This window comes from Biomphalaria glabrata, chromosome 6, assembly GCF_947242115.1.
Source record: "Biomphalaria glabrata chromosome 6, xgBioGlab47.1, whole genome shotgun sequence".
Classification (NCBI taxonomy): domain Eukaryota; kingdom Metazoa; phylum Mollusca; class Gastropoda; family Planorbidae; genus Biomphalaria; species Biomphalaria glabrata.
In genome coordinates this window covers 12,067,814-12,085,600 of record NC_074716.1, presented here as the reverse complement: position 1 = coordinate 12,085,600, position 17,787 = coordinate 12,067,814, and the positions used below count along the sequence as shown (strand labels likewise).

Genomic DNA, 17,787 nt, shown 5'->3' with positions numbered 1-17,787 from the left:
ATATTTAACCCATCTAGCTTAACAACGAAATTGTGTACAGAGGTTTCTCTTACCCCTTAAGCTCGTACCAGGGGCGGACTGGATGTCGAAATTGGTCCTGGCATTAACATAGATTAAGTATTAGTAGGGCCTATAATAAATACTTTCACTCTTGAAGAGAAAAAAAGAGCAAAGAGACGCACGATAAGGGACGTGAACCCTTGACCCTCAGATTAATAGTCTGATGCTCTACCGACAGAGCTAACCGGGCGAGCAATTAAAATTATGAATTTTTGTATGAAATTGTTCCTAGCTTTTTAGCTAGGAACAGGCCTCTATTTATCTAGGCATAGCCTACTTAGGGACTTACACTGCGAAGAAGGACCTCGATTTATATTTTGATTGCATTTTAATTATTATTAGGCCTATTATTATTTCTGATCTGTCACTGGCAATGTCTGAAGCCTCTTCCCAACTGGTGTCCACTGTTCTGAGGTCCTCCATGAAGGTGTGTCGCCAGGTAATACGAGGACGTCCCATTATGGAGACAGCTTGCCGCCCAATGCGCCGAACGGCGCGGGAGGACCTAAGTTTAAGTCAAGTAAGTCTATTATTATTTGGACATTCGTTGGATGAGAGTTGGTTAATACATTAGTTCAAATCGGAAAGCGAGGCTTTCTCGTGTGTTTTCGCAAATTTGTATTTTATTTAGCTATTCTTCGCATCCTCTGATATAAGCACAGAAACTCACACATCTATTGAAATAAATTGTTATAATTACTTTCATGTCAGGCAAGTGTTTCTGTATTCCATTTTTTTAAAGAAACCTGTTATCCAGCGTTTCATACAATCTGTGATTCTTTTCTCTGCATTTCTGTAATCTAATGAAAAAAAAATAATATCGATTCTGTTTCCAAGAACCACTCAATCTACAATCATATCCTTTTATACATTTGTCAAAAATAAATCTACATAAGATATTTTAAAAAGTACGTGTTACGCCCGATAAGGGACTTGAACCCTTGACCCTCAGATTAAAAGTCTGATGCTCTACCGACTGAGCTAACCGGGCATATGCATCGTCAAAGCTATAAACATTGCAAAGAAAAGCAAAAGAGAAATTTCGGGATGCTTTTGTCACTTCTAAAGTATATTGGAGCCGAATTCGTTTATAAATTTAGTGCAATTTCCATATGTAATGACACTGTTCACTGGAGAATACTTGACATGTCCTGAATGTCTTCTGATATTATCAATCAGATAATTCAGAAAATGATGTCTGCTTCTTTACCAATATTTAGCATTCAGCTTGTTGAATCCACAGACCAACTGAAGAGGTTTTGGGGTCAATCACAGAAATACTTGTTTTCTGTAATATATAATGCTTTAAAAAAAATGTATGCCAAATATGTACAGGAACTTATAATCCGTTATTTAGATATTAGCATTTTAATGTGGGTTTTAGGGTTCACAATTACTGGTGTACTTGAGATATATTCATAATGGTGAGTTTAAAGATTAGTTTCTATGCAACAGAACGTGATGTGCCAGTAATGGTTGACAAATTTTTGGAAAAGTAAAAGACCTCTTGGAAAAATATTTGTGGTGTCTCCACATATCGTACTCTTTTTATGATTTCTTTTCAATGTCAGTAACACAATTCTGAATCCATTGTTTGCAGTCATTCTGTTCTATTTGAGTGGTTTTTTTTTTCACGTTTACCTCTTCCATTTCCAACAATAGATTATATCTTTGCGAAACATAGTTTTTCTGCCTATTAGTTATCAGGTCTAAATACAGAAATAAACTTGATAGAGAAGATGTGAATTCCTAATTTAGTGAATTAAAAACAAGCTCAACCTTGCACTATAGTTTTGACGTGTTTGAAAATACTGTTGCAACAATTTTGTAGCAATGTAGTTTACTGTGTCAAAGACTATGTTTTTCATGCTTATTAGGCCTATAGCAATTTAATATGCCTACTTTTTAAATTGTCAGTTATGTATGCAAAATGAATAGGCTATTATAGACAGCAATAGAAATAGGTAAATAAATGAAAGTCATCAAAGTTGTTACTTAAGCGCAATTTTTTTTACACTAAATAAAGCTTTTCTAATGTCCAGTTTCTAACAATGGAATTAGCATCAAGGATATCATATACATTTTGATGACGATTTTATAACACTTGTTAAATCACATCTATCTAAGCCCATGAACGAAAAACATTTTATGGTTGGGGTCGCCGCCTAGTGGAAAATTGTATTAGGGGCGTGGAGCTTAAAAAATAGGTTGAGAACCGTTGAAATCTAACCGGTTTCCTTTTATAAAACTCAAGATCTCAAAACGTTTATTGTTTCAGAAGTGATCAGATGCTTCTGAAGAAAGGGCGACTAATCGTTGAAGCATCTTTCGCTCCAGGTAAAATTTGTTGTCCATGTCACTATAATATGAGCACTATCGAGATTGATTTCGATTTGAGGATTTAATAGTTAATGCTGTCGACAAAAATCTTACTTACCTACCATATCAGGATATTGATCTTATCAGGTGATTATTTTTAGAACTATCTCGTCCAAGTAAGAATACATTTCCATCCTTTGCTATTTCTTGTGTTTTAAAACAGACGCTTCAGTGGCTTCACCTTTTGCGCCTGGCATCCTTTTCTTGTGGTCAATACGTTTTTGAGGTTCTGCTAATCACCAGATAGTTCGGCAAAGGTAACACTGGCTTCACCGAGGTCGTCTCGGCTACTAGTTAAAATAATGTTTTTAATGTTTTCGGTTTAAGTGCGCAGTCTTGAGTTGACAAATCCTTGCTTTTGAAGGTTGACTTACGCGTCCTTTATTTCAGTTAATGTAGGTGGCAAAAACCCAGGGTAGGTAAGAAAATGAAAACTGCAGATGTAGTGGAAAAGTTTTCATTTGTACTAACCTACTAACCAATGTCTCTAGAGGTTCTAAAATTTAAAAAAAAAAAATTAATCCATAATCATCTTGACGGCTTCTCTTCTTGCGTCTCAGTGGGTTTAGTTCAGATTATTTTGTCAAGGACGCCCTATAGCGGTGTGCTAAAGTTAAGAAAAAGGTGTGTACCCGTTACTGTATAGGCCTCGAATCTATATAGGTCCAATATACCAAAAAATGATTGATTTCAGCTGCAGTAGTCCGAATTCCTGCCAAACTCAGAGAATGGTTTGAGCTGAAAATGCATTTTTATTATACATTCGACATTATTTACTTGACAACTAACCGAAACGAACTCCTACCCTAAAAATGAGACCTCAAACTGTAGTTCTTACCCACTCTCTCTCTCTCCCCCCCACACACTTTTTGTATTTATTATCGCCATAACAGATGCTGTAGTAACGTTATAAGACAGAACCACAAATACAGAAATTCGAAACAGGATCACAATGGCGATAGTGCCCCACTAAAAACTTCTGACCACAGTCGTCTCGAAGTCCAGGCCCGGGTTCAATCCCTCGAATCCGCTCTGGTTTGAGCGATTATGAATTCATAATTCTGATGGACTGAAACAAACAAACGTTGCTCTACCTATAGACCTAGACTGCACACTTCCTGATCTAGATCTGTAGGTCTAAATAACTCCATTATAAATTGAGATCTATCTCTCGAATCCTATCTATTTAACTAGATTCTATCTATCTTCAACTCTGAAGGAACATCCGAAATATGTAAAACAAACAAACAAACATAAAAGCCATTATAAAATTAAGCTTCTTCCCTAGTGTTATTAGAGCATGGAATGAGTTGCCTGGGCTAACCAGTGACTTAGCAGAATTTAAGTCATTGGTTAATATGCATGACTGAATGCTTGACGCGTAGGACGTAATCATCTTATTTTTTTTGAAGTAACGTCGGTATTATATAAGATAAGAAGATAAGCCATCGCATTAGAAATTTTGGATCGTAAAATTGTATGGAACCTTCGAGCTGTTCATGACAAACATCTTATAAAATCGATTACTTTTGATTACTTTATTTTCTTTTTATGTTTTTAAAGCAGAAAGTATTATAAGCGCTTTTTAAAGCACATATATTTAAAGCTTTGAAAAATAATGTAACGAATTTGTGAAATAAGTTACATTGATCTAGCCTAATTTCTAAAAAAGGTATTCTAAAATTTGTTTCAATACCAATATATAGTCGACATATGGACTAATATCAACGTAATCGATTTCTGACATCATTCCTGTTTTCACAACGTGATCCTGTCTGTCAGATTATCAGTGAATTTACCATGGTAACCTAGTTTATTCTTATTTATTATATTTACAAAATCCATTTTAGTCTTTTACGTTTTATTAGTATTAATGTGTGCATCCTCTGTTCTGACCGGCTTCGCTTGTACTATACTAAAATAATAAACTGAATGAAAACTAAATGAACGGCATAGTACAAAAATAACCTAATTTCGATAATATGGTAAATACACTACCTACAGTCTACACTCATTAACCCAGTAACAGTTACACTAGATTAGATCTAGATAGATCTAGACTCTAGTACATATACACAGTAATCTACTAGATGATAGTGATACATCTATTCGTTAGATGAAAATGACTATAGATCTAGAATCTAGAGTAGAGTAAAGTGCGAAGTTAAATTTTTATCAGCCCACTGGCATCAATTTTCACGTTTGGATTTTTATAGCACCGTATCATAGTGGTTTGACCTTTGAAAAAACTGATGGTATCTCTGAATTCCTCGTCCTTTTTTCTATGAAAATAGATTGGATTTAATGTATCACTAGGCTTAGTTAAAATTAAATATGAGGTTAAAGAGGTGTAGGGTGGGTATCGCCAAGCGTACTTTTCCTCAATAGGATTTTTCTCCAGTTAGTAAGCTCGATCGGGTTGATGGAAGGTTCGTGCAGATCAAAGAAAATATATCTAAAAACATGCTTTAATATTTAATTTTCACCATTAGATGAAGTCATTTTCGTTTTACCCCATCCATTGCACCATTTCCCACCCTCCACAACTTCAAATAGTCTCTTTAAGCTGATGAGCCATCAGACTTAAAAATAGACTTAAGCCCATGACCCATTTCCTTCACTACCGTGTAGTAAAAAAGAATAATTCCACACCTCTTGAGTTTGACCTCACCATAAACTTAGCTTTTTCAAGGAAAAGGAAATAGTATGTTTCGGAAGTGAAGAAAAAAGGTGCATGCGCTGTAGCAATATAGTAGTAATTTAGTAAACATTCAAATAAAAAAGTTTTAACAATAAAAAGTGAACCAATCGAACCTCTCGACAAATCGGGGCTGTTCGAACTTCGCACTTTACTCGTCATTTCGCTCTAATGAACAGCTCAACAGCCCCTGTTTTCTGTTAACAGAAATATAAAAAATTTGTTAAAGTGAGCCTTTCCTTTATTTTAATAGCTATGATTATGATGAAACAAGTCTAATTGTTTTTTTTTCATGCTCCATTTCTTTATACTTATCTACTTAATACTAATTTATAGTTCATTCAGACACATTTAGTCTCATTTACTCTGAAAAACAAAAACAAGGGTTTTACTTGGGCTTGGGTTCAAAGAGCACTGGTATGACGATGTCACTTTTTTCTTCTAGGACAGAAGGAGGATTGGTCCAGGGTTAAGGAGATTTTTTTTTTATTATTGTTTCTCCTTGGTGCCCTAATTATTGATCTACTATGTAGGCACTAAGCATGGTATTATCAACACAGTAAACACATGAAAAAACAAACAAAAGACATGGCGGGAGGGACAATCATTGATCGATCAGGTACTTAGGACTCAGGTATTTAGGACACAGTTACTGAGTGGAGTGAGCAGGCTAGACAAGAGTGGTCACACAGTTGTTTTTTTTTTTTGGGGTCAACTAGACCTAGGTAGGCTACAGTATAGGTAAAACTTGTTTCTAATGGCCTGGTTGTGGATTCTGATTATAACAGAGAAGGAAGCGATTGAGAGTTGGAAAAGTAACACTTACCTTTCTGTATGGAGTTGGTGTTGAAAGAAATTGATATTAAAAAAGAAAATTGAAGATAAATAATATTTTTTTAATACAACAACTATGAAGTGTTCGTTAGCTCACTGAGACTGTTTGCTAAGTTACAAAAAGCGGGGAATTGTGTTCGTTAATGTTAGCGCTGATTGACCTGACCCTCTTTGAAATCATATTCTATTTTAACTATGTGTAGCGCTGTAGGGTAACAAAATAACAATATCCATCTTTATTGACAACTGTATTTGGGACGACAGTGGGTTCCTGATTTCTTGGAACACAAAAAGATTTATTTAATGTTTACCTGAATTATTTGAAAAAGTCTAAAAAAAAATGTTTTCATCTCTTCTAAAGGTTTCCCTAAATCCAGTTCAGATTTTGAGGATGGGTGCAGAGGAGGAGAAGTCAGAGACTGCAAGAATGGTAAGCCATATCTCTGTTACAGCCTACACTTTTATACATTCAAATGTCTCAATTGTAATTAATTAGTAATTAATTCAAGTTGATACTAAATCATAAGTGTCATTGATTTACTAAGTTACACAATCAATATTTTGTTGTTTTTTATATAATTAATATTAATGACATTTAGGTAATAAACTTAAAACCTAAACCTTTCTTTTATATCTATCTGTACAATGTTTACAATTTAATGAGTTTGTCTCACTTAAAAAGCCTTTCTTGTCTTAATAAATAGAAAGAATACCTTATTTAAAAAAAACACTTTTGCAATGAGCCAATGTAAAGAGATAATATTGTACCATTAAATACAGGCAAGAACTATTGACTTTTAACAAACATTATCATATTAAAATAATTAGATTCTAATAATTTATTTTGAAATATATTTGCAGTCATCATTTGTTGGTGCCATAGCTATTGGTGACTTAGTGAAGAGTACATTAGGACCCAAAGGAATGGTAAATATTGAAACTTTAACTTTTGATATAAAATTTTTTTCTCCAGTAAGTTGCTTAATAAAACCATGTATGATAATCGGGTGATTTTTATTTTAGGACAAGATTTTACAAACCAGTTCCAATAATGAGACCATTCAAGTAACCAATGATGGGGCTACTATTTTAAAGTCAATTGGTGTTGATAACCCAGCAGCCAAAGTTTTGGTTGGTAAGTTCCTTAATTATTTAAGTCTTGCATTTGTTTCCCCCCCCCCCCCCCCCCCTCTCCCCCTTAAATAGTTTATTCATTTCTATCTGTTTTTTTTTAAATTTAGATATATCAAAGGTCCAAGATGATGAAGTCGGTGATGGCACAACATCAGTTGTTGTTCTCGCCTGTGAGTTACTGAAAGTAAGCTGAATCTTTGTAATTAGCTAAATAAAATTGTAAAATTGATGACCATCTGTTATTTTTTCTTTGTTAAAGTTAGTGACTGTTTACATTCTCATTATATAAGTATGAAGTACATACAATGTACCTTGGCTGCAAGTGTCACACTTTTATGAGAAAATATTTTTACTTGGAGGACCAGGGGGATAAAAATTTATTCATTTCACACCGTGCTATTATGGAATTGGCTGGATATATTGTTAATGGTTTCCCTTATTTGATTCAATGAACTCAACCTTTTGTATTCAATTGTAGGAGGCAGAAAATCTAGTGGCACAAAAAATCCACCCCCAGACAGTTATTGCTGGTTGGAGAAAAGCTGTGGATGCTGCCAGACAGGCACTTACAGATGCTGCCAGAGATAACGGGTAGGTATCTTTCAACAGATCATACAAGTTTTCATTGCAATGCATGCTAAGAAATAGTGATTTAAAATAGAAATTTCTTTGTATGTAAAAAAACATTATTTTCATCATTTGATTCTTTTAGTAAAGACCCTGTCAAGTTTCGTGAAGATTTAATGAACATAGCCAGAACAACGCTGAGCTCTAAAATTTTGACCCAACACAAAGACTTGTTTTCAAAATTAGCAGTTGACTCAGTTCTGAGGTTAAAGGTATGTTTTGGATCTTTCTCTTTGGAACGACACAATTTTTGAAACAGTTTTTTATGTTGTATTGACACTTTCATTAGTAGCATTGAAAACTCGTTTGATTATTTTTCATTATTTTCTAAATGTTTTTAATTGCTTCGGATGATATATGACTTAGTTTCATCATATTTGATTTATTATATTTTAAACAGGGAAGTGGAAATCTGGATGCCATTCAGCTGATCAAGAAGCTTGGAGGAAATCTTTCAGATTCTTACCTTGATGAAGGTATAATTTTATTTCAACAAAAAACTTTAAATTGCTGCCTTAGTCGTTGTATTAAGAAACTTGTAATCAAACTTTCTTTCCTCTTTGTGTCACTAAAATTGTCAAATGCCTTTTTTTTTTAAACAGGTTTCTTGTTAGATAAAAAAGTAGGTGTAAACCAACCTAAGAGAGTGGAGAATGCCAAAATTCTTATTGCTAATACTCCAATGGACACTGATAAAATCAAGGTACTTTTAAAAAAATATTTTAACCTACATTTTTTAATGTTAGTAGTAAACAGAAAACTCACTAAATTGCATAGAAACTATATTTCTAATTCATTCTGAAACAAAAAAAAAGACTATTATTATGTTTTTTTATCTCAGGTTTTTGGCTCCAGGGTTCGGGTAGATGCCATCTCTAAAGTAGCTCAACTGGAACTTGCTGAGAAAGAAAAGATGAAGTCAAAAGTGGAAAAAATCCTTAAGCATGGATGCAATGTTTTTATTAACAGGTGAATTACAGACCATTTTAAAGGAAACTATAATCATTCTAAGCATTATGTCCTAGATCTAGGATTGGTTTAACTGTCCGAGTAATCATCCCATGAAAATTGCAATACTATTGTGGAGGAGATTAAAAGTTAAGCTAAAATACTTAATTATATGATGATGAGTTCTATTAAATTAGTTATTAATTATTTTAATTCGGTTAGACTTTTCATACATTTTTCTGTTTTAGATTAATACTTATCCTTTTTTTTTATTCTCTAGACAACTTATCTACAATTACCCTGAGCAGTTGTTCTCTGATGCTGGTGTGATGGCCATTGAACATGCTGACTTCGAAGGGGTTGAGAGGCTGGCACTTGTTACAGGTAAATAAAAGTAGTGTGCAGTGTCATGTCTTTTTATTCTTGATTTATTGTATTGGCTCCACAATCATGACATACACAGATTTGGAGTTGCCTATAAATGTATTCCTACTTACTACTTGGATGCACTGAGTATATTTTTCTGGAGTTTAATACTTACAAACTCGGTTCAATAAAATAAGCAATCCAATGAGATATGAACAATAAACTATAAAACTTTTGTACCATGATGACTTGACTGACGTAGAGTATTGTAGTTGAACTAAAAACACAGTGAAGATACAGGCTATCAATGATAATCCATCCAAGAAAAAGCACACTGGACAATCTACTTGGAATCATATTTAACAACTGACCTCGATAATCTAGCTCTAGATTGTTTATGTCAATGTTAAGAAATTCTTCCAGTTTCTTAAAGCTCTACCTTGACCTTCTATCTAGTTTTAAAAGTTTCTATATTACATTTATACAGGTCATCTAGATTGTACAATTTAACAGTATAAAAAGTTTTTTTCTTTCTTTACCCTCGCACACACAGTGACCTAATAATGCGGACAGTTCATGTCCCCTGGTCTTTGCTGTCAGCCTCACACACAAGACACATACAGTGACCTAATAATATGGACAATTCATGTCCCCTGTGTGCTGTCAGCCTCAAGCGCATGACACACACAGAATTGAACATACCTGTAATGAAAAACACTTTTAAAGAAATACTTGACATATTTGTGCTATTATTTCAATGTTTGTTCTTTAGGTGGTGAGATAGTGTCAACTTTTGACTGCCCTGAGAAGGTGAAACTAGGAACCTGTGATCTGATTGAAGAGGTGATGATTGGTGAAGACAAGCTTCTGAAATTCTCTGGTAATGTACTATTTTAATTCATTCTCAATTGGACTTGCTACAGTCTGAAAGAAAGCCTGTAGCAGTGGACTCATCTTTTCATTTGTTCTATTTAGGTGTTGCATTGGGTGAAGCTTGTACGATTGTGTTGCGTGGAGCCACCCAACAAATTCTTGACGAGGCTGAGAGATCACTTCATGATGCCCTGTGTGTATTGTCTCAGACAGTGAAAGAAACTAGAACAGTATATGGTGGAGGTAATGATGACTTTGCTCACTAGTTGGTTGTAGTCCAGTACTTAAAAACTTAAGTAACCAATATTTCATTGAAAACATGAGATGAAATAAAGATTAAAAAATGTTAAGTAATCATAATTTGTCTTTTGTTTCAAGGTTGCTCTGAGATGCTGATGGCTGATGCAGTTAGTAAGCTGGCAGCCAAAACTCCTGGCAAGGAATCAGTTGCCATGGAAGCTTTTGCCAAATCTTTGAGACAGGTATAAAAAATTCAATTATTTAAATTGTATTAATTTAGTCCTATTACTCTGCTAAGTCTTTCTATCCTAAAATTTATTATTAAATTATTATGCAGTTTAAATTGGCCATGTTCTTATTGGCTTTTTAATTTTTGAGTTCTTAAATTTCAAAATTAATGTGTCCACTTTTAGCTGCCTACAATCATTGCTGACAATGGAGGCTATGACAGTGCTGATTTAATAGCACAAATGAGAGCAGCACATACTAATGGCAAACACACTATTGGATTAGGTGAGTACTTGAGTTTAATATCTTGTACACAATCTATGTCCGGCAGACTGTTAGTCTGTTACCTATGTTTCCTGTTATCATTAAAAACAATTTCATAACAGTTAAAAAAATCATAGAAAAGAATTATATATTTTTATGTTGTAATATATTAAACATATAGATTTGTTTGATTAAAACTGATTGATTTGCTTGTTAAGCAGTAACTAAATTTTTAGACTAATTAGCAATTTTTCTGAAAAAAAAAAATCTTTCTGAAATGCATACTGAAAGTACTGCAGGCTTCCAAAGGGGCCTGTACTGATTATTTTGGTTGGGCAAGTAGTGATTTGAAACTAGAATTGTCATTATGTTCAAGATATGAAGCCTGGTTTACCTGATCCTAATGGAAATGTCACATAATCATGTCTTGTTTCATTGATTCTTTTACTTTTTATATTAAAGAATTGTAGTCCTAAATGTGCAATTTTTTTTCTTCTTAGTTTCTATAATAATTGATGCACCTTTTTGTATGAATGTCATGACTAAATTTGTTGAAATGTCAAACATCCAAGCAAAAAAAATTGATTTGCTAGTGTTCCATTGCACCCTTGTTGAATTGTCTACCTTAATTAATTAGTTCTTTCATGTTAAATTCATTTTATTTTAATTGATAATATTTATGAAAATCAATGATTTTGTTTAGATATGGAGCGTGGCAGGATTGCAGATATGGCAGAGCTGGGTATAACCGAATCCTATCAGGTGAAGCGCCAGGTTCTCATGTCTGGTGCTGAGGCTGCGGAGATGATCATGAGGGTAGACAACATTATTAGAGCAGCACCACGTGCCAGAGCTCCTGATCATAGACATCACTAACTTTGAGACTCCTGCATCTAGTGTGAAAGGTTGGCTTGTAAGATGTATTTTTAACAGGGGAAATGTTCACTTTATTCTGTTCATACTGTCGTTTAGGTGAACATCAGTTATCAAAGATTTTGATTTCAACTGTTGCAATGATTGTCAGAATGAATATCTTTTAATCACAGTTTGAACAAATGATTTATAATTGTGTTTTCTTAATTTATTTAATTGCCTTATATAAACTGCAGATACTGGGTTAGATATAATTGTTGAAGATGAACAATGATACATATACACTATGAGGGAGTACAATAAAAATTGTAATTCAATAAGCAAGCTGAAGCAATTGAGTAAACATGCTACAGTAAACACAGTGATGTTCTAAGATCATTGTTATTAATGAGTGAATGTTTCATTCTGACAAGAGGTTTGGTGATGAATTAGAGAAAAAAAAATTTGCTTTTTTTTTAAAAACATTTGTCCATTTGTAAGTTTTGTATTAAATCATTTTCAACATTGCTAGCCTTTCTCGTTATTTTGTCTACATAAAACAAAAATATAATAGTTAAGAATTATTGACCTCCATACCTTGTACTGGCACACAGGATGTTTAAAGACTACACAATCTATCAGATAGAGACTCTTGTTGCTAGATCTAATAGTAAGGAGAATGGAGTAATGTTTCTCATTAATAAATTCTAAATATGCATTTATAACAAGTTAAATATAAAAAAAAATAATTAAAAATAAAAGCTTATGTTGAGTGAAACAACATAAATTATTTTGAATCAGCCATGTAATGTGAAATATTTTTATTTATTGTTTGTTTAGCATAACTTTCATGCTTGTAGCAAGCTCAATGCAGTATATTTCAATGTGTGGACCACTTATGGGATGGGGGTGGGGTGGAGGTGTATTTGGGAGGTTTCCAGGTATTTCCAGTATTGAATTCTATTTTTCCGTAGTTTTTAGCAATATTTTATCTATACTAGATTTATATAGAACGGCAAGTACTTAATGACACACCTGACAACTGTTACCGTATGTCTGTGCTGGGTGTTGTCAAATATCTAGATTGCAGCTGGGACATGAAATACTATACTTCTCATAATTTTTTGGACGCCAAGAAGAGCCTTATTACGGTTCATCAAGGTTTCTAATTGGGAATGAAAGGTTAATGTGTTTCATTGAGATGGTCTGAAGGGGTGTTATTTTTACTTCACTTAAGTATTATTTTGAAAAGAAAAATCCATCCCAGTGGTGCAGGCCCATGGAGGGCCTGCTTCAACACATCCTTCCATTTAGATCTCTTGAGCTTTTCTGCCTCTACATTGTCAATCCATCATATTCATGGTTTTGACAAGGAAAAGTCTCTCAGAAATTTTTGACAGTCACACTCCAGCCTTAATTAAAACTAATATATTAGTAAAGTAACCCTGTCAGATCTGCGATCTATAGGGAAGATGATTTCTATGGCTGATGGTTAAGAAGAATAATTAGGTACATTGATATTAGATACAGACAGTTTATATTATGGACTTCATTTAGTGAGCATTTAAACAAGTTTTTATTGGGACGGAATTAGAATTGAGTACAGCATATAATTTACAATATCAATAAACTAACCAAACAATGGAAACTAAATAACTTAGACATTACATTAATAATAATAAGGCTTGTCTTTGATCAATACTACTAGCTAATAATATCACATAATTTCTTTAATGTAGTGAATTTGAGACATTAGCTTTCCAAATAATGAAAATGTGCATTTGATAGTTAAAAAAAAAAAAAGAAGAAATAACTTCCTTCTTAACAATTGGGCATCAAATGCTTGGCTTGGCTAGCCAACAAAGGGCTCGAATCCCGACTTGAGCTTATTTGTGTTAGCTGAGTCCCTAAAAGCTGCACTGAAGCTTTCTCCCAGATATCCCCTTTTCCTCAATGGTCGATGAATGAGATTGGACCATGGCAAACTGAGAAGACTATACAACAGCAAAAAAAAAAATCTTGATCTCATACAGAGATCACACAGAATCATTTGTTAAAAAAATAGAAAGTTTCATGAAATCCATAAACCCATCATTTATTGGACTATACTTATCTTATACTTATTTACTCCAGTCTTTCCAAACAAAATTTCTGTGTAGCTGAACAATAAGACAAATAATTATTAACATTTATATACACTACACACAAAAAAACAAACAAAAAAACTTCACAATAATGAGGAAAGAAGTATACCCATGACTTCACAGAAATGAAGTGACTAGTAAAAAGCATTAAGTTATACATATTGTTTGATTTTGTATTTATAATATTTTGTAGAGAATACCTTATATTATAATATAGTTTACAAATTATCACAGATATACAAGTAATGAACTGTTATGTCAGTAGTGTAATATCTCTCAATGTAACACAACCAGCTGATGCAGCACAAGAAAATATTTTTTTATAGTTACATCCAAACAATATTTGAGAGTGATTTCACACAATAGTTTTTAACACCAGGTAAACTTAAAGGAACAAAGGTGAAATGATACAACTGTGAATTGGAATGCTATAGGAACATACCAGTATACAAATGAAAACAAGTGGGATTGAAATATAAACCATATGGATTTAATTTTCTATAATGCAGCAGACTTTGCTTTAAAAAAATAAAAGGTTATTATGACTAAGAAAAAAACCCATTATATTGAGCTACTAATTGGCATGTGCTCAGCCAGAACTTAGATGAGAAATGTAACCAATACAAATGCTAGACAATTTTAACGCAGTCTTAAAAAAAGGGTTAGTTTTTTTTAATAAAAAAAAGCTAATTTCAAGAAATAAAATTTGGTTTAATAATAATAATAATAACAAAAAGGTTTATAGAATATTCAAATTAACACATTTACAAATGAGCCATCCAACAGCAACATACATTTACAATGAGCCATCCAACAACATACATTTACAATGCGCCATACAACAACATACATTTACAATGAGCCATACAACAACATACATTTACAATGAGCCATACAACATCAACAAGGAGTAAGAATTATGTTGGAAGTTATGTAATTATTTGGTAGAAATCTTTTTCGGTATCTCTATAGATAGTCCAAACTGCTGAGCCACTTGCTTCAATTTGTCCTCTAACAAAACATTGTGCTGTAAGCTTTGTTTGTAGTTATATTTCAAGTCTTCAATTTCTTCAAAAAACTCTGGTCCAAAATTATTTAATTCTTTTTTTAACTGGAAAAACAAAATAAAACAATTTATACCTACTAAACAAAATGCCCTTAATCTTAAAAGTTCTATTTTATCCATACACGTAAGCCTATTCTTTAATATTGTTAACTTGGTGTATCAGAAAGAGAAATATTCATTACTTTGTCCACTTCTCTCCTCAGCTTCTCTTTGTCTAACTCCACTGACTTGAGTTGCATGTGGATTTCTATATTTTCTCTCATTATTTTATCGTAGTTGCTTGCTTTTGTCAGGACATCATCATTTATCTAAAAATAAACCAGTTGGAATTAACTTTGCAAAAGTGTAGGTAGTATAACATAAAATGAATATACAAATGAACTAGTTTAAAAAGACAAGTATCAGAATACCTGTGACGTGTCGGAGCCTGATTGGTTCTGTCTAGCTAATCGTAATTCATTCAACAATTCTTTCTTTTCATTTTCTAAACGATCAACACGAACTCTAAAATAAAAAGAAGAAGGTTGAGCAAAAAAAAAATAGCCCAAAGTAAAATATTGATATAGTGCTGATTCAAACTAACAATTTCTTATACAATTATTTAATATGAGCTAACAGGACAATGTGTCCAACCTGCTTTGTTGATAATCTTTCATCAAGTTACTATCCACAGCTCCACTGCCAGAAGGAAATCTTTCTAGAATTGCAATCTAAAGTAGAAAAAAAAATAATTTTTAAACACACAGTCTTAGAATGATAATTAAGTCTGTATATAACTTTGTTGAAGTTTTTCAAGCCTTTCTAAACATTTGCCACTTCTTTAAGGAGCTATTTCTTTTTTAAGTGCTTATAATTCTACATTTAAAAAAATGTTTAAAAATGGTCCAAAAAAAAAAAAAAACCTTTTGTAAGAAATCATCTTTTTCTCTGAGCAAAGCTTGTTCTCTCTCTGCTGCATCTCTCAATAAAACTTTGTTGTCTTGAAGCTGTTTACTCTAGAAAACAAAAGTTGTAAAAATATCAGCACGATTTTAGTCATACAGCTAAAGGTAAGGTGCTAAAATATCATGCAACTTTTACTGAAAGTAAAGAGATAACTTGCAGACGTATTGGATTGTATGATACATTGTTGAATATTTGTCAACAAAACAATAAAAAATTTGTATTTGAATATTTAAACTTACAAAAGTTGTAATGGAATGACAGACGGAGAAAAGCAGATAAAGACTAATTTGTATCAAATATATAAATTTAGATTTTGAGAAAAAAGTAGGAAAGAAACAATAATTTCCATGGTGAAAATCATGAACAAATTTAGAAATCTTAGGACAAATTTTGACTATGAAAATAATTATTAAAAGATGATATATAAAAAAACAAAACCTTTTTCTCCAAGTCTGCTTCCATTCCTTTGATTTTTTCTTCATACATTCTTGTTTGTACAGCAGACTTCCAGCCTTGAGAATCTAGAGTTGCCATACTTGGCTTTTTGACAGCCTCCACCTCCAGTTTAGTCTTGGTACTTCTCAGCTCTTTATCTTGGTGTTCAGCTTGAACTTCTAGAGATCTGATCTTCATTCTGAGCTTTTCATTGTCATCTTTCTCCTGAAGTATAAGGAATTCACATTTTATAGTATTAATGATTACAAATGAGACATTTAGCTAAGTCAATATATCTACAACAATAAGTTAAGATAAATTTTAAAGATCTTATTTATAACTTGAAGGTATCTATAATCTATGAGGGCAGATAATGTTAAGCTCATCTGTTGGTATGGCTGAAGATAAATGAAGGTCAGCACAATCACCAACCACTTTAACTTCCCCAAGATGTGTCAGGATGTCTGTAAAATTCCAAAACTTAAAATCCCATCTTTTACCATAACTTGAACCCTAGACCCCTCTGTTCAGAATCCAAGCACTTTACTACTTGGCCACTATACCCCATTCTTAGCGCTTTTGGTTTTAAGCAGAATAACTCATACTGTAAAAAATTAATAAAAAAAATCTTTATGTTTTATAAAATCAATGATTAAAATAAATTTCAAACTATACATGTATGTATGTAAGGCGACAATGACAACAATTTCTGTTCTAGAGAGAATGATGTTTGTTGTCACAAAAAGTTAAGACTAATAAAACATTCTTCCTGGAAATGATATTATTTGGCAAGATATTGTAAGAGATGTTGTACCAGTACGTAATTGAAACAATTCAGTTGTAACTGTTATTTAAAAACACAATTTTGTTTCAAATAGAAAGCACACATTCAGCTAGACAAAAACAAAAAAACTTCAATTATTGCACATGCCATTTGATAAATAAAATAATTTGGAACAAATAGCATACTTTAGAAGAGAAAGTTTTTAAGTGTTTAAGTTGTATTAATGATGTAGGAAACAATTGAAATGAGATCCATACCTTGGCTAGCTCTTTCCTTAACTTGTCAAAATCGTTCACCATCTTGGCCGTACCTTTCTGTTGTGCAGTGTATCTTTCACTTAGTTCAAGTCCCATTGTTTGACGTAGTTCTTCTAGTTGACTCTTTATCAGAAAAAAAAAATGTTTCATAAATTAACCCTAAAAAGTTTACAACTTAGTTCAGAAAAAAAACTATACCCACTATTTTAGATTATTAAGTTACCTTTAAACCATCATTTTCTCTCTTCAGTAAGTTCAACTGCTCCTGACTGACAACTCCTGGGGCTTTTTTCAGTGCTGTGTTCTCTGCTTGAACCCTTTCTACAACTTTCTTTAACAATGCAATTGTTTTCTCAAGTTCTCTCTGACTTTTGCCACTCTCACCAATCTGTGTAACAAAGCAAGACAGGAAGTACAATGTTCTGTACCACAAGTAAAATTTACTTAAACAAAGAATTAAAAGTAAAAGTTTCCCTTTCAGACTTTGTGGTCTATAGGGCTGATGATGTAAAGGTCATCTGTTTCTGTGGCTTATGGTTAACGAGGGTGTCCTGCACAATGACCAACCCCCTTTACTTTTCCCCAACTAGTGTCATTATAGCTGGGTGGACTCATAGACACCCAAAGATCCTGAAATTAAAATTTCCAGTCTT

At 32.9% G+C, this 17,787-nt stretch overlaps 2 protein-coding genes and 2 non-coding genes across 5 annotated transcripts in view; 1 reads left to right on the top strand and 3 right to left on the bottom strand.

Moving 5' to 3' along the window:
- Positions 1–177: 177 nt before the first annotated feature.
- Trnan-auu (transfer RNA asparagine (anticodon AUU)) lies at positions 178–250 on the bottom strand. The gene has a single exon. It is a non-coding gene; the product is annotated as a tRNA-Asn (tRNA).
- A 728-nt stretch (positions 251–978) lies between these two features.
- On the bottom strand, positions 979–1,051 carry Trnak-uuu (transfer RNA lysine (anticodon UUU)). Its single transcript has one exon. It is a non-coding gene; the product is annotated as a tRNA-Lys (tRNA).
- Positions 1,052–4,105: 3,054 nt separating this feature from the next.
- LOC106076711 (T-complex protein 1 subunit beta) lies at positions 4,106–12,030 on the top strand. The gene is made up of 16 exons (XM_013237521.2): positions 4,106–4,242; positions 6,333–6,401; positions 6,833–6,898; positions 6,995–7,106; positions 7,213–7,289; positions 7,584–7,696; positions 7,818–7,944; positions 8,133–8,208; positions 8,335–8,435; positions 8,574–8,701; positions 8,961–9,064; positions 9,819–9,926; positions 10,022–10,162; positions 10,298–10,401; positions 10,573–10,672; positions 11,355–12,030. Exons 1-16 carry the CDS (start codon positions 4,240–4,242, stop codon positions 11,525–11,527), a joined length of 1,602 nt encoding a protein of 533 aa, XP_013092975.1. The 5' UTR covers positions 4,106–4,239; the 3' UTR covers positions 11,528–12,030.
- A 1,261-nt stretch (positions 12,031–13,291) lies between these two features.
- Positions 13,292–17,787, bottom strand: part of LOC106076710 (centrosomal protein of 290 kDa-like) — a 37,715-nt gene continuing 33,219 nt past the window's right edge. For both annotated transcript variants that reach the window (XM_056032071.1, XM_056032070.1), the window contains exons 51-58: positions 17,358–17,522; positions 17,135–17,257; positions 16,097–16,318; positions 15,616–15,708; positions 15,347–15,423; positions 15,124–15,217; positions 14,896–15,021; positions 13,292–14,758 (exon numbers count right to left, since the gene is read on the bottom strand). In XM_056032071.1, coding sequence (XP_055888046.1) covers positions 14,585–14,758; positions 14,896–15,021; positions 15,124–15,217; positions 15,347–15,423; positions 15,616–15,708; positions 16,097–16,318; positions 17,135–17,257; positions 17,358–17,522 — 1,074 coding nt within the window. In that variant the 3' untranslated portion in view covers positions 13,292–14,584. The remainder of the gene's footprint in view (positions 14,759–14,895; positions 15,022–15,123; positions 15,218–15,346; positions 15,424–15,615; positions 15,709–16,096; positions 16,319–17,134; positions 17,258–17,357; positions 17,523–17,787) is intronic.

What these genes read in the sequence shown, in the direction of transcription:
- LOC106076711 (XM_013237521.2), top strand. An exon ending in AGTCAGAGACTGCAAGAATG is followed by an intron (nt 6,402 to 6,832) that starts GTAAGCCATATC and finishes ATATATTTGCAG; the next exon opens with TCATCATTTGTTGGTGCCAT. An exon ending in CATTAGGACCCAAAGGAATG is followed by an intron (nt 6,899 to 6,994) that starts GTAAATATTGAA and finishes TTTTTATTTTAG; the next exon opens with GACAAGATTTTACAAACCAG.